The sequence below is a fragment of the Chlorocebus sabaeus genome, chromosome 8 (assembly GCF_047675955.1).
Source record: "Chlorocebus sabaeus isolate Y175 chromosome 8, mChlSab1.0.hap1, whole genome shotgun sequence".
In the NCBI taxonomy this organism is placed as follows: Eukaryota; Metazoa; Chordata; class Mammalia; order Primates; family Cercopithecidae; genus Chlorocebus; species Chlorocebus sabaeus.
Genome location: NC_132911.1, coordinates 96549973 through 96574308, shown reverse-complemented (window position 1 = coordinate 96574308; position 24336 = coordinate 96549973). Strand labels below are relative to the sequence as shown.

At 35.7% G+C, this 24336-nt stretch overlaps 1 protein-coding gene across 1 annotated transcript in view; it reads left to right on the top strand.

The window, feature by feature from the left end:
* The first annotated feature begins 16168 nt into the window (after positions 1–16168).
* LOC103237122 (uncharacterized) overlaps positions 16169–24336 on the top strand; it is a 77540-nt gene continuing 69372 nt past the window's right edge. The window contains exon 1 of the mRNA XM_038000293.2: positions 16169–16253. Within this exon, the coding sequence (XP_037856221.1) occupies positions 16220–16253 (34 nt within the window). The 5' untranslated portion in view covers positions 16169–16219. The remainder of the gene's footprint in view (positions 16254–24336) is intronic.

Sequence of the window (24336 nt, the reverse complement as noted above, 5' to 3'; positions counted from 1 at the left end):
ACACCTTCTTTCACTAGTAAAATGAAATCTTGATGCTCTCACTCCCAGAAAGTCCTTTCATTCACTAAATGCATGTTGTCACTCCACGTAGTTTATTGTTGGCCTTGGAAATTAAAAGCTTCATTGCATCATACATCCTAGAACAGGCTCTCGGTCAAGTCATGATGTGGGTGATAATTTCCACAGTTCGCAGGGATCTTCACCACGCTTTCTTCTTCCCTTCCCGCTATTATAAGCTACTTTTGAATCCTTTATTTATGCTAAAGCATAAAATAATTGATGCCTATTTAAACTAATAGACTGTCTGTGGGTCATTTACCTCTTTGATAAGTTGCCATCCCTTAGGCCGGGTGTCCACAAACTCTGGCCCTTGGATAAGATCAGGGATCCAGCTTGTTTTTATAATTAAAGTTTGTTTGAAGCACAGACACACCCATTTGTTTATATATTGTCTGTAACTGCCTTTATGCTGCCAGGGCAGAGTTGAGGAGTTGAGACAGAGACCTTATGGCCCACAAAGACTAAACTATTTTGTATCTGGTCTTTTGCTAGATCCTTTTCTGATTCCTGCCATAAATTCTAGAGTTAATCCTCAGAGGGGAACTTTCAGCAAGTTAGACATAGACTTCCCTATTTGTCCCTTAACATTCTCTCTCTCTCTCCCTGTGTGTGTGTGTGTGTGTGTGTGTGTGTGTGTGTGTGTCCCACAACTCCAAGTACATGTATCCCACCTAGTCATAAACTGTATGTCTGGAGCTAAATTAAGAGTTATCATTAGCCAATTGAATGTTCTTAAGAATCAGCTTCTTTAGTAATATATGGCATGACTAGAAATCTATCGCCACTATTTTTATCTTTTATTTTAGTATAAAATTGAATCTTCTTTTTTTATATTTTATACTAATACTAACGCCCTTAGTCTGTGGCCTCCTCTATGGTAGGCAGTGGTCATATTGTCTTCATTTTTGATTCCAGAGCACCCAAAAGGTAACAATATAATACATGTGTTTAAAAAACGAATGGAAAAAGGGGCTGGGCATGGTGACTCTCGCCTGTAATCCCAGCACTTTGGGAGGCCAAAGTCGGCAGACCAGTAGACATCAGGAGTTTGAGACCAGCCTAGCCAATATGGTGAAACCCCGTCTCTACTAAAAATACAAAGATTAGCCTGTCATAGTGGTGGGCACCTGTAATCCCAGCTACTGAGGAGGCTGAGGCAGGAGAGTCACTTGAACCCGTGAGGCGGAGGTTGCCGTGAGCTGAGACCATGCCACTGCACTCCAGCCTGGCGACAGAGTGGGGGGAAAAAAAGAGAAAGGAATAAATATAAACTTTTAATTTCTTTCTGTTTTTGTTTTAATCTAAAAATGGATTTAAAATTCATTTAAAAAAAAATCTAAGTATAGGTGTAGGTGAAAAACAAAAGTAATTCTTATTTGCTGATGGACTATAAGCACCTTTTGACATTATCTAGTAAATCTAAAGATATGGGTTACATGTGACTCAGGAATGATACTCCTAAGTATGTACTCTAAAGGAATGTGTGTCCACGTATACCAGCAAACACATACAGAAATGTTCATTGCATCATATTTTATAATTGCCAAAACATGAAAGGAATTCAAATGTCCATAAACAATAGAAAGGGTATGTAAATTGTGGTATCTATAAGCAGTTATAAAATGATAGGTTTCATTTTTATAATTTCTTTACTTTTATTTACTAGATAGATCTATAAAATTTTATCACTAGTGTGATGACAGTCTCTGAGTGCCATATGCTTATAAACTTGAATCTATGTGGTAATTGTAGAAGTCCTCTTCTGTCTGTATGTATAGACTCAGTTTTCAGAGTATCTTGCAAGATCTGACTCTCGTTGAAAATTTGAGGAGTAGAATCTTACAGTTCAGTATTTTTACATTCATGGTAAATATCAAAGCCAGGATAATTTCAATTCTGAATGATATTGATCTCTCTAGTTAAAACAACATATAAATGTTGCATACTTGGGTTGAACAGGCAGAAATTCTAATCATCATAGCCAAGACAGTTTCTATTACATCACTATTCTTTAGTTATTTCAATTGCATCATCTCTCTAGAATCACATATGTCTTTCTGTAACAGTCCATTCTCATGCTGCTGTGAGGACATACCCGAGACTGGGTAATTTATAAAGGAAAGAGGTTTAATGAACTTACAGTTCAGCATGGCTGGAGAGGCCTCAGGAAACTTACAATCATGGCAGAAGGGGAAGCAAACCTCCCTTCTTCACATGGCAGGAGCAAGGAGAAGTACAGAACAAAAGGGGGGAAAGCCCTGTATAAAACCATCAGATCTCGTGAGAACTCACTCACTTTTATGAGAACAGTATGAGGGTAACTGACCCCATGATTAAATTACCTCCCACTGGGTCCCTCTCACGACACTTGGGGATTATGGGAACAACTGTTCAAGATGAGATTTGGGTGGGGATGCAGCCAAACCATATGACTTTCATACTTCAAAAATTTGATATATTAGACTTTTAAAATATATATGTAGATGGCCAGTTTTAGACAAGATGGGTAAGGAACTGGGATTACCATTCTGCCTGAAACAGTTAAAAAAGCAGACAAAGTATTAAAAAACTGTTTCCAAGATATTTGGATATTAGGTTCTCAAGTGAACTGCAAGAGACAGGAAACAAACAGAGTGATGCTGTGATTGTTCAGCTGATTCTCTTAGAGAGTTTCCCAGCATTGGCTCAGCAAGGGAGAGCCCCGGGGCCGGTGGGCGGACCCTTTCAGATTCCCTGAGTTGAGGAGGTGAAACTGAAAGGTTGGCAGTAAAAGTGGCCATACATTTTAGGGCAAAATGTAACTGAAGAGTGAGCTGCATGGAGAGAAAATTCTTGAGATCTGAATCAGGTATTCCTTGAATATTCAACAGAGTGCTGATCAGCACATTTACATGAAGAAACTAAGACTGGGAAAAGAATCAAGTGAAATGGTTGGAGGGAAAGTACAGGAAATGCAAACAGGGCTGAAAATAGCCTGCGTCTCACAGCAAAATTGGAAAAACTAATAATTCATAGGACATTGCGTAGAGTAGTCAGGAGGGTCATGCCTCAACTGTGGGGAATACTTAGCCCTAGACTAAACACTACTTTGATCCCACCTAACAAGTCTTAAAAACAATGATCAAAATGTTTCCAAGTAACTTAACTACATATCAGAAACAAAACTGAAGATATTTATAGAAATACAAAAATACTCGGCACCCAACAAGGTAAAATTTACAATGTCTGGTATCTGATAAAAAATTTACAGGCATGCGGCCGAGCGCGGTGGCTCACGCCTGTAATCCCAGCACTTTGGGAGGCCGAGACGGGCGGATCACGAGGTCAGGAGATCGAGACCATCCTGGCTAACACGGTGAAACCCCATCTCTACTGAAAATACAAAAATTAGCTGGGCGCAGTGGCGGGTGCCTGTAGTCCCAGCTACTTGGGAGGCTGAGGCAGGAGAATGGCGTGAACCCGGGAGGCGGAGCTTGCAGTGAGTGGAGATCGGGCCACTGCACTCCAGCCTGGGTGACAGAGCGAGACTCCGTCTCAAAAAAAAAAAAAAAAAAAAAATTACAGGCATGCAAAGAAGCAGGAAAATGCAACCCATAATGAGAAAAATCAATCAATTGAAACCAACCCAGAACTGAGCAAGAAAGAACCTTGGAACAGTTTTTATAAATGCATTCCAAATATTCAGGAAGCTAAGGAAAAGATTTAACAGGTTAAGTAAAAACACGAATCATATATTTAGATAGATATAGATATAGATATAAACTATATTTCACCAATTGAGATTAACAACAGATTAAGCATTGTTAAAGAAAATAGAAATAAAACTACATAAATTAAACACATGGAGAGTAAATTGAAGAAAGTTCTGAAACAATTTCACACATTCTAAAATACACATAGTTTCAGTTATTGAAGGAATGTTTAGGGGGAAATACATGTGAAGAAATGATGGCAAAAACAATTCCAAATTTGATGAAAATTATAAACATATGGTTTCAAGAAGCTCAATGAGCCCCAAGCCCAAGAAATGCAAACTACAAAGGGGCACATCATAATCAAGTTGCTCAAAACCAGTAATGAGAAAAAAATCTTAAAAGCAGCCAGAGAAAAAACAGCACATTAGGTAACAGAAGGACAAAGATAAGAATCACAATAGATTTTTTGGGGGGAGTCAGAAACAATGTAAGCAACAAACAGCAGAGCAACATCTTTCAAGTGTTGAGAAGAAATAGAACACTGGAATTCTATGCCTACTGAGAATATATTTCAAAAATGAAAGGGATGTAAAGACCTATAAAATTTGATATAATTCATCACCAACAGAACTACACTATAAGAAATGTTAAAGATAATTTCTCAGGCAGGCAGAAGGAAGATGATACCAGATAAAAATAAAAATCTATGCAAAGTAAAGCCTTAGAAATGTTTACTATGTAGCTTTATATCTACGTTACTTTATTATTTTAAAAAACTCATTAAAAGATAATTGACTTTTTAAACAAAAATAGTAACCATGTACTGCAGAGCTTACATCATATGTAGAAATAAAATGTATGACATGTTAACATATGGCCAAGAGAGAAGAAATGGAAGTATACTACTGTAAAGTTCTTATACTATATGGGAAATGGCATAATATCACTTGAAGGCAGACTGTGCACACTATAAACCCGAAAGTGTTTATAGTTATATTTTAAAATAATAAAACAGAGTTATAGCTAATCTATTAAAATAGGTAATATAGAATAATGAAAGATACTCAATTGGAAAATAGGTAAAAACTTTAAAAACAGAAAAAGGAAAACAAAAAGCAAGTAGAAAACAAAATTATAGATTTAAACCTGTCTAAATCAATAATCATGTTAATGGTTACAGTAGGCATAATCCCAAAAAGATCCACAAGATATCTCCCCGATAATCTATAGGACTGTGAATATGATGAGATAATAAAATCAGGGATTATATTAAATTATATGGCAAAGGGAGATTATCTGGGAGGGCTTAATCTAATTACTGAACTCTTTAAAAGCAGAAGATTTTCTGCTGGGAATCAAAGATTTAAAGCTCGGAAAAACTGGATATGCCATGGCTGGCTTGAAGACTGAGGGGACCATGAGGTAAGGAACCTGGGCAGCCTCTAGAAGTTGAAAGAAGGTCTTGGTTAACAGCCAACAGGGAAATAGGGACCTCAGTCCTACAATCATAAGTGACAGAATTCTGCCAACAACTGATGACCTGGAAGCAAACTCCTTCACAGATACTCCCAGTTAGAGCCCAGCACAACCAACACGTTGATTTTGACCTTATGGCACTAAGCAGAGAAGCCATCTGAGTGCACAGGGACTTCTCAGGTACATATCTGGGATACAGTGAATGGATACTGTTTTAAACAACATTTCTAGTAAATTGTTATGCAGTAATAGAAAACAAATACGAGTGTAAGGGCATCAACACCCTCAAAAAATGGAGATTGTTAAGTCAGATGAAAAAGCCAGTACTACCTATATGATGCCGATAAAAAGTGCAATTTAAATATAAAACATTTTACCATGTAAACACTAATCAAAAGAAAGCTATTGTGCCTGTATTAATTTCAAACAAAGCAGATTTTAGAGTAAAGAATAGTGCCAGGAATTTTTTAAAAATTATCTCATAATGAGAAAGAAATAAATTCATACAGAAAATATTATAAACTGAAATACTTATGGTCCTAAAATCAGAACTCCAAAATACAAAGAAGAAACCAAAAGGGAAATTTTAAAATGTTCTGAACTGAATGAAAATGAAAATACATGACATAAAAATTCTGGGATTCCACTATAGCAGGATTTGGAGGATAATTTATATTATTAAACACAAAAATTAAATCAATTATAGAACTAAATGTAAAAGCCAAAGCTATAAAAGTTCTAGAAGAAATATAGCAGAAAGTTTTTAGCTCTAGAGTCAAGCAAAGATTTTTTAAGACATATTACCAAAGGTATAATCCATAAAGAGAAAGTTCTAGTTTGAATTTCATAAAAATTAAAACTTTCTGCTCTTTGAACAAAGCCATTAAAAGAATGAAAGGGAAAGCAATAGACTGGCATATAGTGTTTACAAAATCATGTATCTGACAAAGGATTTGTATCTCGAACATGTAAAGAACTCTTAAAATTCAATAATGAGATAATAAGCAACCCAGTTTAAAAAATGGGCAAAACATTTAAACAGATAATTTGTCAAAGAAGATATATGTGTAGCAAATAAGGACATAAAAATATGGCCAATGTCATTAATCACTCAGGAAGTGCAAATTAAAACAGAAAGGATATATCAGTTAATATCTATTAGAATGGCTAAAATGAGAAATATTGATCATATTAAGTGTTGGCAAGGATGGCAATTGAAATTTTCATACCTTACTAGTGGGGACATAAAACGGAACAAATATTTTGACCAAAAAATTGGCAATTTCTTAGAAAATTAAAATATGCCTTCTATACTATCCAGACACTTCATTCCTAGGTAATGAAAACATATGTCCATGTAAAGGCTTGCACCTGAATGTTCATAACCACTTTCTTTTTAATAGCTCCAAATTGGAAACAGCACAAATATCCATCAATATAGTTGAATGTATAAAGAAACCATGATCTGTACGTACAATATGTTCAACTTATCAAATTTTACCTTTTAAGTATATGCAATTTCTTATATGTTAATTATATCTCAATTAAGCTGTTAAATAAACGTGAAAAGGTAAAAAAGCTTACTTGAAGTAAATTTAAACTTCAATTTCAATAAACTATAAAATCAGTAAACAGAACACACAGATATACTTGCTCTAGCACATTTTCTGTTAAAATGGAATCTTGCTGGTGTCACTGGGAGTAGAGTGGATTTAGGAAAGAAATTTACCTTGAGATGCGGACACATTTTCTTAAGAAACTTATCTGCATCTCAAAAATAGCTTTAGGATCAGATGATATGGTAGTTGCTATGGAAACTGCGTATTTGAGGCAGAATCACAGTGTGTAAAAGTTGTAAGTTAAAAACACCTTATAGTATAAATCCCTGCAGTTTCTCTCACCCATCCTCCTGCTTTGGGAAGTAAAAATCACTTCTTAATGAACTTAAGAATCTTTTAAAAGTATTTTTTCAAAACATTCTTATCTGCTAACTCTATCCCTTACTAGAACTTAACACCCCTGGGTGCATAAGTTAAAGGTAACATTTTAACTGACAGGAAATGGAGATTTTGCAATTATGAACCATTTACAAGGAACTAGTGTGGAAAATTGCAGGCAACCTCTTTCAGACATGACTAATAGATAAACGACAATTTGATGGTAGTTCGACTTATCCTAATGAATGGGAAAAATGAAAAAGCAGCCAGGGCTTCCATGAGCCTTCCTGCTACCTCCACTCAGATTTCATTATTTTCACCACATATGTAAGAATTAGTTTTCCTCTGGATATTTCACATAAACATAGGAGTGTACTTAAGATTGATATATTTAAGAAGCCAGCAAATAACCTGCATTCTTAAACCTTATAAAATAAAGTAGTGACTTTCTGAACCACAAGAATTTCTCATTGTATTTCTGCTGTATCACACTCCAGTCCATATATTTATTGCAGAATCTGTAGTCTTTTTGGCTAGACATCAAACGTAGCCTCAATCAGAGATATTTTTACCACTTGGTTCATTTGCTTTAATTATACCAGGTGTCTGGGATATTTTATTTTATTGAATCTACTAGATTTTCTGAAACCCACATTAAAAAAAACCTATAAAATTGAACTTAAACATGAGCTCATTTCTAATTTTAACAGTTTCAAATTGTCTCTGTTTTGCTAGTTAGGTTTGTTTCATTTTTAGGGGGTAATCAAATTAGAATTGTGTTTAGAGTATTCTGTCTTCAAGTTATTGCTTGTGATTATGGCAACATGAATTAATATCTTTATCTTTCCTCTAGGGAAAATTCAGCCTTACACTTTCTGCATTTGATTCATACTGTGAAGGCAAATTTCATACTGGGAAAAGTGTGCTTCCTTTCTCAGACCACATTCCCTCTAAAGGATCATACTAAAATGTAAACAGAGCAACTTCGAACTCTCTGCTAGCTTAACTATCCATTACAGGATGAAGACCAACCAACCACATCCTCCATGATCTGTGCAGTTCTTACCTATTTAATTTTCATCAATAGCCAGCTCCTCACTGCATATTATCCTAAATAATCTAAACACACATGGAATGACATATTTCCTCAAATCTGTCCTACTCTTTGCTGAAAGACTTTGCACAAGCCCTCTCTGAGAACATTTGACCCCTTTTTCTAAATCTAGAGAATTCCTGAGTGTTTCCTCCTTTGAAGTTTTTTTCTGACTTCCTCAAGGAGAGCTCATCACTCCCACTTACCTCTCGATCTATGCACATACCTTTATTAAAACATTTACTATACTGTATTGCACATATGCATCCCTTTTACCAGACTGTCAGCTCTCTGAGGGCAGGGCTCACTTACCCACCTTTGTACTCTGTCTAGGAGGGAACTCAGCCCAGGTCATCTACTATCCCTAGTCTGACTCCCTAGGTAGACATTGATTAGAAATATAATTGTTAGTTTTCTACTTTATGTGGTGTTTCAGTCAAGGCCACGAAAATGCTAGAATCTTCCCCTATCAGTTTCCCAAGTCATCCTATATTATGCTGAAACAGGAGCATGACATAAATCAGAGAACTTTAATTGCTATACAAGCACCTGACTCCTAAAAGAATTCTGGTCCAAGACTCTTTTGGAATGCATCGCTTTTACTTAAGGTCTAAGTGAGATCTCCTACTTCCTTCTGACACTTCAGCAAGAAAGCAGTTTAAGAGAACAGAGGCTGAAAATTCAGCCTGTCTCCCCATCTAGTTTTATGTCATGGTTGAGAACCTTATTAGTGTAACTGGGGTCCAGTCAATCTGGTCTTTCCTTAAAGGAAATAGGACGGTCTAGGCAGAGAAGACAGAGAAAGAGGCTGCAAAATTAACTCCTCCCTACTCTGTGTGCATTATGAGGTGGCTGCTGTAGTTAACAATACAGTGCAGTTACATTGTTCTGTCATCTCAGGCCACACAACTCTAATGCGCAGCACTAGATTTCAGTTATTTTTTGTGAACTTGTTGCTGCATCAGGGTAGCAAAAACACAATAAAAATAATTTTCAACTGAAAATAATAGCTAATCTTTAGCAATTCCCATGTGTCTGGCACTTATAGTGCACACTTTGTAAAGATTAACTCATTTAATTCTCACAATAATTCCATGAAATGAAAACAATTATAACCACAATTTTGGGACCAAGAAGTTAAGCAGCTTATCCAAAGTGACACAGGTAGTAAATGACAAAACCCAGGTGGCTTGCTCTGCAGGCCCAGCCCTTAACCACTATATGCTTACTATAATGCATATAGCTGAGCAGCTTCTGAGAACCAGCTACTGCTCCAGTTCCGGGAGATGCGTGGGGAACAACTGAGACATGGCATTGATCCTCAGAAGGCTCACAGTCTAATAAGGTGTATAGGTGGTATAATACAATGTGATGGTAGCACCTCGGAGGTTCCCAAACCCAGACTTTGAGGAGCAAGTTAAGGTTTGTGGAAGAATTTGAGTTTGATAGGCAGACTAGGTCGGACAGTGTAGGAAAGGGTTATGGTCCTGTCATTAACAAAGGCCCTGGGGTAACAGAAAGCATGGCATATTCAAGGCAATAAAGTTAAAAGCAGGAATACTACAGCCCCCTAAGTCATTTTAATGGGTTTGGATATTATTTTGACATGTTTAGTTTGAGATGCCTGGGGGACATCCAAGTAGAGATTTGTGTCCATAATTCAGAAAAATATATGGGCTGCAAATATTTATTTGGGAGTTATTAGTATGTAAGTGGAAATGTAAACCATAGGGTGGATGAGAATGTGTGAAAAGAAAGCATACATTAGCCTGAGTAGCACCTCAAATTAAGGAATATCAGTAGATGAGAAACTCAGAGGTTGGGAACACAAAGGAGTCATTGAGAAAAAGGAAGAGAAGATGAAGAACATGATACCAGTGAGGCCCTAGGGTCCCAGAGCATTCCAAGGAAGAGCAAACGGTCAGCAGTAGCCAACGCTGCAAAGGTAAGGACTGGGAAGTTTTACCGGATTTAGCAATAGGTGGTTTAACTAGATGAGAATAGCTAGAAATAAATAATGGACATGTAAGCCACTCTACAGTGTGTTGGAAGTGAATGGGGAAATGGGAAGTGAAGACTGTAAGTAGCAACAATTTTCTCAAGAGGCTTGTCTACCCATGTGGATCGAGTAGAAGGGAATAAAATGATGTAGTCCTGTGGTTCGCCATCTGAACTAAATTATAATCTTATTGAAAGGAAAGATTATGCCTTCTCTTTCTTTCAAACACAATACTCAGATAGTAACCTGCATTCATTAGATACTAAATAAACTTGAAGATGGATTTTGTTTTCTTTTGTTTTTGTTTTTTAAGACAGGGTCTCACTCTCTCACCCAGGGTGGATTACAGTGGTGCGATCTCAGCTTCCTGCATCCTCCGACTTCGGGGTTCAAAGGATTCTTGTGCCTCAGCCTCCTGAGTAGCTGGGATTACAGGCACGCATGCCACCATGCCTGGCTAATTTTTTATGTGTTTTTCAGTGGAGACTGGGTTTCGCCATGTTGCCCAGGCTTATCTCGAACTCCTGGCCTCAGGTGATCCACCTTCTTTGGCCTGCCAAAGTGCTGGGATTACAGGCATGAGCCACAGCACCCAGCAAAGATGGATTATTGATAGCAATAATTTGTTTTACTAAAAAGCAATATCTAACATATATGATAGTCTTTTTACATTATAAACCTATTGGTTTTTTACTATAATTTTCTATATATCCTATGTGTACATTAGCCATATTGTAATTAATATTGATGATATCCCTATGTTAAGAAAATAAACAGAGACTTCACAAAGAATAAAATATAAGCAGTGTTGGTGTTAAAAATTATAATGCATTCTTTTTTTTCAATTATTAATTTATAGGTAAGGTGTAATTCAGTTAACTGGCATATTTAGTAAAATAATATTTAATTTCCTAACCTTTTCTAAGGAAGGGAATTGAACTCATATCAAGATTTTGTATTTTGAGGATTTGGCAGTGAGAAATTTTAGTCAATATAATATAGTGTATGTGTGACTTGAGAAATTACAATGGTAAGAATCCAACTCATAACGTATATCTAAACTGAAGCTTAAAATTCAGAGGTTTGAATATTTTATTTGTAAGGTATTGTTTTTATGGAAAAAGTTTGACAGATCTTTGTAAATATAATGGAAATCACTTTGATCTACAATGATAGGTAGGTAGTTTTAATAGAGTTTTTATGACTTCAGATTAAGTTTTTGGTTAACTTGCACATATATTATTATTTTCTCCATTGATGTTTTATTCCATTGCTGTTAAAATTAAAAAGAACTAAAAAGCAAATATATTTGTGAGTGTTTTATGCAATCACTTACTAAATGAAGAAATTGCATTTCAGGCAACCCTCTGCTTATTGAAAATTATCCAATACAAACGATAGCCCTGGTTGTAAAGACCACATATTGTGTTTTTTAGTATGATGATATGTTTATAATCACATCAAGTCCATTGCTTATGATATTTTGGCTCACAGACTAACTTGTGAAAAGTTACAAGCTAATTACAGTTGACCCTTGAACAACACAGGTTTGAACTGCATGGGTCCACTTACACATAGATTTTCTTCTACCTCTGCGGTCCCTGAGACAGCGAGCCCAACCCATTCTTTTCCTCCTCCTACTCAGTCTATTCAACATGAAGATGATGAAGATGAAGATTTTTATAATAATCCACTTTCACTTAGCAAATAGAGAGAAAATAGTAAATGTCTTTTCTCTATGATTTCATTAATGATATTTTCCTTTATCTGGCTTACTTTATTATGGGAATACAGTATATAATATATATGAAATACAAAACGTTGTTTGTGTTATGGGTAAGGATTTCGTTCAACAATAGGACTATTAGTAGTTAAGTTTTGGGGGAGTCAAAACTTATACTCAAATTTTCTGCTGTGTGGGCATCAGTGCCCCTACCCCCACATTGTTGAAGGGTCAACTGTACTTGAATTTCCTAACAACATGTTTTGATTATATAGAAAGAGTGCTGATTTTCAGAGAATAAAAGTAACTTAAGCAAAAAAAAAAAAAAATACTACTGAACTTTACAGGGGTTCTATGGGGAAATAATAAAACTGTTCTAAGCTCTCCCTTGCTTAAATTATTTCTCTGTTAGCCAATTTTTGCTATATTCTATTGTGATAATAAATAGCTCAAAATCTCAATAGCTTAAAACATCAAAGACTTACTTTTTGTTTCTGCTACATACTGTTACATGTATTGGTTTTGTTTTGTTTTGTTTTGTTTTTTGAGGTGGAGTCTCGCTCTGTTGCCCAGGCTGGAGTGCAGTGGCGTGATCTCAGCTCACTGCAAGCTTTGCCTCCTGGGTTCATGCCATTCTGCTGCCTCAGCCTTCCGAGTGGCTGGGACTACAGGTGCCCGCCACCATGCCTGGCTAATATTTTTGTATTTTTAGTAGAGACGGGGTTTCACCGTGTTAGCCAGGATGGTCTTGATCTCCTGACCTCGTGATCTGCCCACCTCAGCCTCCCAAAGTGCTGGGATTACAGGTGTAAGCCACCGCGCCAGGCTGCTGTTACATGTATTACATGTTCTGTTACATGTTAAGCTCTGCTTCATATACCTAAGTTTTTTTTTTTTGTCACCCATCTAAAGTAGTAGCCCGTATTTTAGTTTCAAAGCAAACAAAATAAGAGAAATAGCCTGTATTATTTCATTTGCACGCTGCAAATAGAGACATACTCAAGACTGGGTAATTCATAAAGGAAAGAGCTTTAATTGACAATTGACTGACAGCATGGCTTGGGAGGCCTCAGGAAACTTACAATCATGGTATAAGGGGAAGCAAACATGTCCTTCACATTGTGGCAGCAAGGAGAAGTGCAGAGCAAAAGGAGGAAAAGCCCTTTATAAAACCATCAGATCACATGACAACTCACTCACTATCATGAGAACAAGATGGAGGAACAGTCCTTCTGCTGAAAATGACTCTCTGCTATTGAAAGTGCCCCAGGCCAGGCTGGGTGCGGTGGCTCACTCCTGTAATTCCAGCAGTTTGGGAGGCCAAGGCCAGAGAATCACTTGAGCTCAGAAATTCAAGACCACCCTGGGCAACATGCTGAGACTCTGTCTCTACAAAAAAAAATTTAAAAATGAGCTGGGCATTGTGGTGCACTCCTGTGGTCCTAGCTACTCAGGAGGCTGGAGTAGAAGAATTGCTTGAGTCTGGCAGGTTGAGGCTATGGTGAGCTATGATTGTATCACTGTTCTCCAGGCTAGATAACAGAACAAGACCCTATCTCTAAATAAATAAATAAGAAAAAAAAGGAAAGAAAGTGCATCAATGATCTGGCTAGAAAACAAAGAATTATCAGAGGCCAAAGTAAAAGGTAAATTAAAGTGGGAACCTAGTATGGTGAGCAGAGTTCATATTCTGAGGGTGCTGCTAAACCAAAACCAACTTTCCCAGATTTTTAGGGTGTCATCGGGGGACAGGCAGAGGAAAGAGTCTAGTCCAACCTGGTAGAGCTCAGCATAGGGAGCACCACAAAGAATCCACTTTCAGGAAAGGATGACATAGTCCCCTGAAGACTGAGAAAAGAAAGTTGCCTATTTTGACATTTCCCAGTGGAGGGGAAACAGATATTTCTGAAGAATCGGTAATCACTTCTTCATCAAGTTTGTAGGAATAGTTCACACTGATTGGCTTAACTAGCAAACCTCTTATTCCTCATGCTTCAATATGGTCTGTCTATTCTCTGGTTCTAGGGTTTGTCTTCATTATTCTACTCTAAATCCCATAGTATGTCCTCATTCTTGCTTTACTCCCTCATTTTGCTGAATTGTATCTTTCAATAATTTTCTAAGAACCGATCATTGAAAGGATATATGCCCATCTTTGTTGGGCAAATACGACTGCTGTTTGTTTACTGAAGTCCATTTCCTCTTCTTTCTAGGTATATGGTTATAATTCTCATCTTCCATGTAGCTCAATTATGACCAATGGAATGTACAAAGTGATATGCCACTTCCAGACCTGGCTTGTAGAAACCTCTCATGTGTGGCCCCTCAAGTTTGTTCCCCCTCTGTGTCCTCTGTGTACTTGTTGGAGGTGGCAGTGCCTTTTTGGCCTGAGTTCCCTGAGTGACCATGTGAAAAGCGACATCTAGTAGCATGGATTGATACCATGGTCCATTAGAAGAGCAAGAAATAATCTTCAAATACACACACACACACACATTTGTTTACATATGTATATATACACATTATAATAGTATTCCTTTATTTTAGCATATGCTGCTATCCTACTAATGTTATATACTTTGCATGCTTGCAAATATCTTTATCTTTACATTTCAGCAATATATTATACAGAATTTTAGTTTAAAAATATTTTTTCCTTAGAATGTTGAAGACCTGACTACATTGTCTTCTAGGATCCAGCATTGCTGTTGAGGGGTCTGATGTTATTTGATTTCTGTTCTTCCTTTGGAGACTACTTTCTTTCTTCTGAGAGCTTTTCTTGTAGAACATCCAATTCTGAAATTTCAAGGTGGTGTCATTTGGGTTCATCTTTTTATTTTATTCACTTTTTTGGGTACTTAGGGAGCTAGTCAAATTTAAGGGCTTATGTCTTTTAGCTTTAAAATTATTTATTGGATTTTATATGTGATAATTCTCTCCCCTTTATTTTCTCTGATCTCTTACTAGAAGTATTACTCTAAAGATATTGGAAATGTTTATTACTTTTTCTTTTATATTTTCCATATTTTTAACTTTTTGTTTTACCTTCTGTGAGGTTTCCTTGAATTTTTATTGTAAATATAATTTTCTATATCAAGATTCATATTTGGTAAGTTTCTAAAGTCATTATTTTTTTCCTATTCTATTTTCCAAGCATCCTTCTCCTCCTATTATTGCCCTGGTAGACTAATACAATTTGAAACACATTTACTGTTCTTTTAGCAGGGGTTTGGTAGAAGAAATAAATCTGTAATCCATCTGATATATTTGGTAAGGAGATTTTTATGAACAAAGTATAAGGTAAAATACAACTAGAAATTGGTTATCACTGAAGCCTAGTGATGTTATGTTTACAATGAGGTAATTTCAGTATTTATATTGCTTAGTGCCACTCACCCAGAGAGCTCCAGGGCTATGGGAAGAGCCACAGTAAAGCTGTGGACAGTTTCTCTTTGTGTTATCTAAGACATCCGGTGTCAGGCCCTTCATGAGTAACATTAGTTATACATAATAACCTGTATTAAGTTCAGAGAACCAAGCAGCAGTATGCCTGGCTTTTAAAACTACAGGCTGTAAAGTGATGAAGAACTTAGTTCAAATCCTGCTCTGGTATTTCCTAACAGTCAGACTTTGGTTACGTTTCTTAATTTCTCTGAGCTTCTGAATTCTCATCTGAAACATGGAGATTAATTATTGTCCCTACTTCCTAGGCCTGTTGTGAGGATTAGTTGAGATAATGTATGTGATATAGTTAGCACAGTGTCAGGTATAGGAGGTTCTGAATGAACGACAGCTATTATTATTTTAATGGTACATAATTACACATGAACACAAGCTGTAACATTCCACAAATTGGGATCATCTAGAATGAATTAAGATATGCATGTACTCTTGAAATGAAGAAATATAGTAACTATATAAGATATTACTTGCTTACAATAAGTATTTAATTTGTAGTGAAAGAATTCACCAGAAAATAAGAGGCTTGAAAGATTTACTCAAATTTATAGGTGTGCCAAAGGTGCTGGAGAGAAGCTGAAAGACCCTTTGCTGATACATATAATTTATATAATGTGAAGGCTTAAACCTATTGTAAATAAATAATAAGTTTTGATAAATCATTTTTATTTGATTCCTTCTTATTTTAATTTCTATTAAACCTGGTTTCATTTTTTTTATTCACAGAAGTAAGCAAACATTTTCCTCTAATTTAGATTCTTTAAACAAAAGTTGCAAATGAATGTGGCCTTCATCTATTGTAAAATTAAAAGTAGGTAATTCATTATATTAACACTCTTCTTCTCCTAGTATAACAAAAATAGAAGGATGTATTATATTATAATTATAGTTTAATAACCTTTTTCTCCACTTTAATCTCACATCAAAATAAATAAAATATTTTAAAACACTTTTTTAAGCACAAAAGAAGAGAAAATATAGAATTCAGTTTATTACCCTGAATAAACTATGTCCCCACAATTGGAGCCATGCCAGGGATGAATATTTTTAAATGTTTCTTCTAGAAGAGGCTATTTTGAATCCTTGAGTGTTGTGTAGGCATCTAGAAGCAACAGAACTCAACTACAACAAATGAAGCCTTTATTATATGTGTGTATGTGTGTGTTTGTGTAGGTGTGTAAAGCTTACACTTTTAATTCCTCAGTAATATTTAATTGTATGAATATAAAACATTTTGTTTATTCTTTCATTGGTTGATAGACATTTGAATTGTTTTCACTTTTTGGGTACTATGAATAATGTGAATAATGGTGCTATGAACCTCCAGGTACAGTTCTTTGTGAGGAAATGCGTTTTTATTCCCCTTGGGTAAATATATTGAAGTATAACTACTAAAATATATTGAAGTATAACTACTCATAGAGTAGGTATAGATACCACTTACTAAAAACTTGTCAAATTGTTTCCTAAAGTTCTTAAATTTTCACCCTACCAGTGATGTCTGAGAATTGCAGATCTACCGCATCCTCCTCAACATTTGGTGTTGTCAACACTTTTCGTTGTAGCCATTCTAGTGATGGGAAAGGGAATCTCTTTCTGGTTTTGGTTTGCATGTCCATCATTACTAATTATGTTGAGAACTTTTCATGTATTAACCATTGATATATCTTCTTTTGGATGCCAATTCTTTTGTCCATTTGTAATTGATTATTTGTGGTTTGGTTAATTATGTGCGAGAGTTCTTTACTTATATGTAAAGATTATAGACATATAATTTGAGAATACTTTCTCCGAGTCTATGTATTGCCATTTATATTTTTATGGAGTGTTTTTTAGCTAATTTTAGTTAATTTTGATGAGGTAATGTTTTCTAGTTGAATTTTAATTTTGATGAGGTCCATGTATCTCTTTTTATGTTAATATGTTACTATTTTATGTTAATTTTATGTTACTACATGTCTTTTTAAAGAAATCCTTGCCAAACATAAGGTTACTAAAGTGTTTCACTACATTTTCTTCTAGAAGTTTTATAATTTTAGCTCTCGTATTTAGGACTGTGATACATTTCAAATTAATATGTGTATATGGTGTCAAATAAGGATTGAAATTCATGTTATCCAGTTATTCCAATAACATTTGTTGAAACAATTTTCCTTTCCCCATTGCATTTAACTTACATTTTTGTCAAAAATTAACTGCCTGTGTATATTTTGGTCTATTTCATTTAATTTTTGTCTGTCTTATGTCAATATCACATTGTCTTGATGCTGTAACTATAAAAGTAATTTGGAAAACAGGCATTGTGAATCATTCAAGTTTGTTCTTTTTAAATATAGTTACAGCTATTCTAGGTCTTTTGCTTTTTTATAACAATTTTAAAATTAATTTCTCAATTTCTTTAAAAACATACCTGTTGGGATTACATTGCATCTATGGATTAATTCAGGAAGAATAGATGTGTTAACATTATTGAATCTTGTACTCTTTGAACATGACATATTGCATTTATATAGGCCTCCTTTAATTTCTCTCTGTTTTTTATTGTAGAGGTCTTTCATATCTTTTGTTAATGTTATTTTTAAGTATTTTATGGTTTTGATGTTATAAGTAGTCTTGCTTTGGAAATTTAATTTTCCAATATTTTTTTCTAATAACGTGTAGAAATAAAAGTGATTTTTAAATACTGATTTTTAATTTTGTCACATTTTGAAGTTCTCCTGAGTAGTTGTATTGAGGATTCCTTAGGATACTCTGTATTGTCTGTGAATAGAGGCAATTTACTTCTTCCATTTCATTCTCTATGCATATTATTTCTTCTTCTTGCCTTATTGCACCCTCTAGGACATCACTGGTGAAAGCAGGCCATGCCAATCTGATCCTCAAAATCCTTGAATGAACCTTTATAAAACTTAGAAAAGAATCCAAAGTCCTTGCCTTAGTCCACCAGATCTGGTCCTAGTTCCCCTTTTCTGTCTAATACCACCAGTGGTACCGTCTAGTGAGTCTGGCCTTTCGGATTCAGAAGGAGCCACACTTCCTGCTGCTACAGGGCCTTTTCTTAGGTTTTTCTCTGTGCCACCAACTCTTGGGCTGTTTGGCACTCCCTCATCTCTTCTGAGATGCCCAGAGCTATTGCCCTGACCACCCTATCTAAAGCAGAGAGACTATAGTTTCTGCAGAACTTGTATCTCGATTTGTAAGTATACATTTACTTTCTTGTATAACTGGTGCACTGAACCAGCAGAAAGCATCTTGTTTCCTACAGTCCCTTTGATTTGCTAATTTTCTTTTGCTTCTGGACAAAAAAATGGACAGCATCCATATCTCTTAAATGATAAAAAGGACCTGTGATGATCATGTTAAGGCACAAAACACAGACTAAACTTGGTACCATCAGCTCTCCTTACACACAACCCTCATGCCTCCCCTTCACCTGCCTGCTGTGGCTCCTGACCCCAACAGAAATGAGGCTGATGGTTGTGCTGGGAAGGGAGGAAGGATGAAAGACAAGGCAGCAGTGTAGTCTTCGCTGGCTGGTACTGGGACAAGAGAACTTCATAGTTTCTGGGCCTGGAAGAGGTTTAAAGCTGACTCTTTCTTGGGCTCTTTATTTTTCTATTTTTCAGGGTCTTCCTCTAGGGACATTCCCTGAAAAGTCAGGATTAGAGGGAGGAAAGTGAGGCAGGGATATGTAAGTCCAGGGTTGAGTACTGTCTTAAAGAAATAATATTTTGTTCATCATAAATTCTTTGGCATTAATTCTGATTTTTTTTTGAAATAGTGCATTAAAATTTTACTTATCTTGGTTACTGAAATTTTGCTTTTTGGGTGCTCCTTAAATTTTGTGCCTGAGATGAGTATTTTATTCACATCACCTAGTCACAACCTTGTACTTCCTGTGACATAGGAGATTCATTTTTTCTCTTGCTAGTCACACATACTTCAGCTCCTCCTTCTTTTTTCTACAGCACATAAAATATACCTTTGGGTTCCTGTCAACCTCCTAGATTGTACTCTAAGGTAGAATTTAAAACAGCTCCGGGACAGCTCTCGCACCTTCTGTGTGCATCTGGTGCACTGAAGTCTCAGTTTCCTTTACTGGACAACTTCTGGAAGAACAGACCAATCTGAATATAGAATCAACTCTTCTTTGTTCTGTTATAGAAACAGCTGGCTGGCCTGTTTCTGCAATTTGGTTTTCTAGGTTGTAGTTAGACATCAGTTCATTGTATCTGAAGGACTAAGATAAGGGGCAGCCACACTCAAATGCTCACTTTTTTTTTTTTTTTTTTTGTCTGGGGAACTCATTGCATAACATTATTTGAAGGAACCCTTCCAACAAAGCCTTTTCCAGTCTCCAACATGGTAGTTTTCACTGTGGATGAATGGTTTTAAGGGTGAGGAAACTTTTGCTGAATCACTTATGTTTTTATTAAGAGATGCTTTATTCATTAGTCATCAGGAAAATGAAAATCAAAACAACAATTACATACATTTTAAACTCATAACATGGGCAGAATTTAAGTCTTGCAATATGAAGTGTGGGCACAGATTAATATAACTCTTCTAAGTTGTTGGTAGAAGTATAAGTTGGTACAAGCATTTTGGAGAATGATTTGGCAATATGTTGTAAATTAGAATGTGTTCATGCCAAGCAATTCCATTCCTGTGGATGTGTCTTAGAAAACTCCTTGTGTATGTGCACTTGTATATTTGCACAGAGAAACAAGTATAACAATGGTACAAGAATATTCTTTGTAACATCATTTGTTAAAGGAAGAAATTAGAAAAAATATTGCCCATTAACAGAATGGCTAAATTAATCATAGCCTAGTCATCATGCAATTCTGAGGCTGGCATGTGGTATGAGCTCAAGAAATTTTAGTCTTATACTCCCCACTTAGCATCAACATACGGCTACATCATTTATTAATTCCGCTTGTGATCTAATACATCCTGTGAAATGCAGCATTTAATATACTTTGGTATTGTGGTTAAAATTCCAATGTGATACCCAGTTTCTCTGCCTCTCCATTGAACCATAAACTTCATGAAGGCAGAGATCATTTCTGTTTTGATCACCCTTCTATCTCCTGCACCCAGCACATTGCCTGGAAAATTTCAGAGGCTTCATAAAATTTTGTTGATGGAACAATTGAGTAAATGTATGAACTCTTTTTCCATAACTATTGTAAAGCATATCCGAAAATAACAAGCTATTTAATGTATTTTATTATTTTGTAACAACATAAATTCTCACTTTGTAATACTGATGAAGAGTTAGGAATACAGAGTGGATCATGAAAGACATTGGGAAAAAGTAAAATGCATGTGATTCAGCAAAGATCAGTAAGAAATGTTCAATGAAATGAAGTCTTGCTTATATTCTCCAAGTCAGAACATGAAACGCTTTAGAAAATAGCATGGAAGTGGCTAGTGGCAGGTTTTTGCTATATTCTGTAATAGCCTCTGCACCTCTCTATCCTGAAACGATAAACCTTATTCTCTGTGGATTTACCTGGATGAAAACCAATCAGGCAACTGTACAAATACTACAAACACCTGCACATCAGAAAAATTTAACGGTGCCAGCACCAAATAGTTCTTTTAGTTTATCTCAAAGAATGTTCCCAGCTAATCCTCTCTTGGGGACATAGATAAACACTCTGAAGCTAATACAGTCTTAACATAAATTAAAAATAATGCAGAAAAGACATTTTAGAGAATACAGTATTTTGTTACCTTTGGATTTCTATTCCCATTTTGTGAGTCTCATTGTTGAAAAGAAAACATTTTCATATTATTGTTCTGAAGAGGCCAGTAACCTCAGCACTACACACTGTGGTAGATTTTTTTCCTTTTTCCTCCCTTGGTAACAGCTTAGAAAACCCAGATGCTAAGCTATGGAAGAGATTCCCACAAAGCACCTGGCTTCTTGGCAGATACCTCAGGTAGCTGGGCGGGTAGCTGCTTTTCCATCTGAATTTTTTAAAGTTGGTTTTAGATCCAAGATTTACTTCTAAATTTAAAATATCTAGATTCTTGTCATATTGTCATTTTAAAAAATTGAAATTGTAGTGAAATGGTATAAGTAAAATTACATGTAAAAGTATATATTATATTATTGTATGATATATCATATCAACTATGATATATATTACAAATAATATATTTACCTTTTACTGTATTTTTCCTGGGTTTACTTGCATCATAACTATAAAAATAATTCCAGGGTTATATTTTCAATAAATATTTTTCTTCTTATAATAATCTAAAATAGCCGTTTTCTCTAACATTGCTTCTAAAAATACAAATTTAATCATTCAAGCATCTAAGTAAGTGATATCATTTCAGAATATCTCCTAATTAATTAGTGATTGCTTATATACTGCCTAATCTACAAGTTCTGTTTTTTTGTATCTTTCTCAATGTAAGAACAGTTTTTTACTTACCTTTTCTATGATTTCTAGTTTATTTCTGTTCATTTCTAAAATTCTGCACCAATGCTATTTGAAAGACTTTTTGTTGGTAACTCCATTTATCTCCAAAATGTCTTGACATTTTGAGTGACTCTTTTTACTATGACTCTGACAATGTTTTCTTTTCATCTTGTCTATATCTAAATTTTGATTTTTTTTATTTGTTATTTTGTATGAAATTTATTTTTCTTTTTTTTTGCCCCTACCACACTTTAGTAATACTACCTTCTTAAGTCATGCTTAACTTTCTAATGAGTGTTTAGGTTTGTTTTATATACATAAAGCCATGTAATATAAATTTCATAGATTTTTTTTCCCAGAGCCTAAATGGTATATTTCTAGCACATTTCTGTTGTCCTGTATTTCAGAGAGTTTCACTCAAGAGCATCTCAATAACACAAACATATTTGGTTAGATGCAATAAAGATTTGCTGTCTAACTGCATCCAATTGGAATCTTATACTCTATAAAGAAGAAATTAATTTGAATGGTTATGTAACTTCACTACTGAGTTTGCCTCTTCCTTGTGTTTATTGTGTGTTAGCAATTGAATTTTTGCCACTACTTCTTACTCTTAAACATCAACACATAGCTCTTATTATTTTTAAAATGAGGCAATATGGTCATTAAAAAAAAAAAGCTCTTATCTTCTGGCAATAAAGAAGCAAGATAAGAATATTCCCTAAAGTGATCAAATTGCATCTGGAAATAGACCATCCCAAGAGTAGAAAAAGTAGGAAGAAGCACTCACAGGGCAAACAGTGCCAATACCAAAAGATTGGGCTCACTTTGTGTCTAAGAACTTTCCAGAATAAACATCCTAGCTTGTGTAACCACTACCCACACCAACCTTAGCCCTTCTTCATGGTGTAGAGCACTCAAAATGCCTCCAACAAGCACAAAATATTATTGGATTGATTTGTCACTGTTAACCAAATGCTCATAAAATGTACTTTAAATATCTAATTTTTAACTTGACATTATTTTATTTTTAAAATACACATTCTGAATCTCAGAACACTGAAGGATGACTACAGTTGTGAAGTTTCACCTTGGGCAATATAAACTATGAACTGTCATTTGTTATCTTTGACTCTGATCGAACTATGTGGCCTTTCTTGTCTGCTTTCCTCAAACACACTTTAGCTTTTTTTCAGTCACATAATAACTTTGCGTAGCTTGTAAGCTAAGAAGTCAATCCAAGGTTAAGCTGTTGCTTGATGGAGAAGAAATAAGTAATTCAATATGAATGCTGTGTGTGACAAGGGCATGTGATTTCAATAAAAGTGACTGGGATATGTGATATAGATCGATTCTTATTCCAGAATCTTTGAGAGTTCTAAGACTAACTGAAGCAGATCCTGAGAGGGAGCTGTCTGTAATGCTGCTTTTTGGTTTTGAAGATCAATGTCTATGCTGGTGGTATGGCTTGCTATAATCAGGCATGTGAGCACCCGTATTGACTCTTTATATTGTTGTTGTTTGTTTGTTTTTTGAGACGGGGTCTCCCTCTGTTGCCCAGGCTGGAGTGCAGCAGCACGATCCAGTCTCACTGCAACCTCCGCCTCCTGGGTTCAAGCGACTCTTCTGCCTCAGCCTCCCATGTGGAAGCGACTCTCCTACCTGAGCCTCCCAAGTAGCTGGGATTAAAGGCGTCTGCCACCACTCCCAGTTACTTTTTTTGTGTGTGTGTTTTTATTTTTAGTAGAGATGGGGCTTCACCATGTTGGCCAGGATGGTCTGGAATTCCCAACCTCAAGTGATCCACCCCACCTCTGCTTCCCAAAGTGCTGAGACTACAGGTGTGAGCTACCGCACCTGGCCCCTTACTGACTCTTAAAGCATATAAGTTGTCTTAGAGAATCACAAAGACAGGAGAACCTTGAAGAAAAGTTAAATAATAAAGTATAGATAAATAAATCTACACTTTGAGAAGACCTACACATTTGCTACCCTTTCTAAGATCTTCCTGAGTTAATTGGGTTCCATAGGTCTGTAGATGCATAATTTGATCAAGTCCCACTTATTTAGAGAGGGCAATGGTGCTATGGAAATTAGGTATGTTTTTATATTTGTGTCCCAAATATTTTGTGAATATAGGCACGCATGGCTCTATCAGTAAAAACGTTTAAAAGAAAATGAGAAGCTATGCTGAAATAATTCAACTTGGAAGGGAACCATGTCTTATCTGCCCCTAATCAGCAGCTCGCATTCACAGAAACCCGAATCCTGAAGCAGAACTCTTCATTTTCCTGAGACCTCTTTCCACTTCTATTTGATCTTTTTCTTCTTTTCGAATTCCTTCATTTCCTTCCCTGGAATTTACTTCTGACTCTTCATTATATTTCTATGATCTTCCACTTTCCTTTTTTTCCCCGTTATTTGTCTTCTTTAAACTCAGTAGGGAACTCTCAT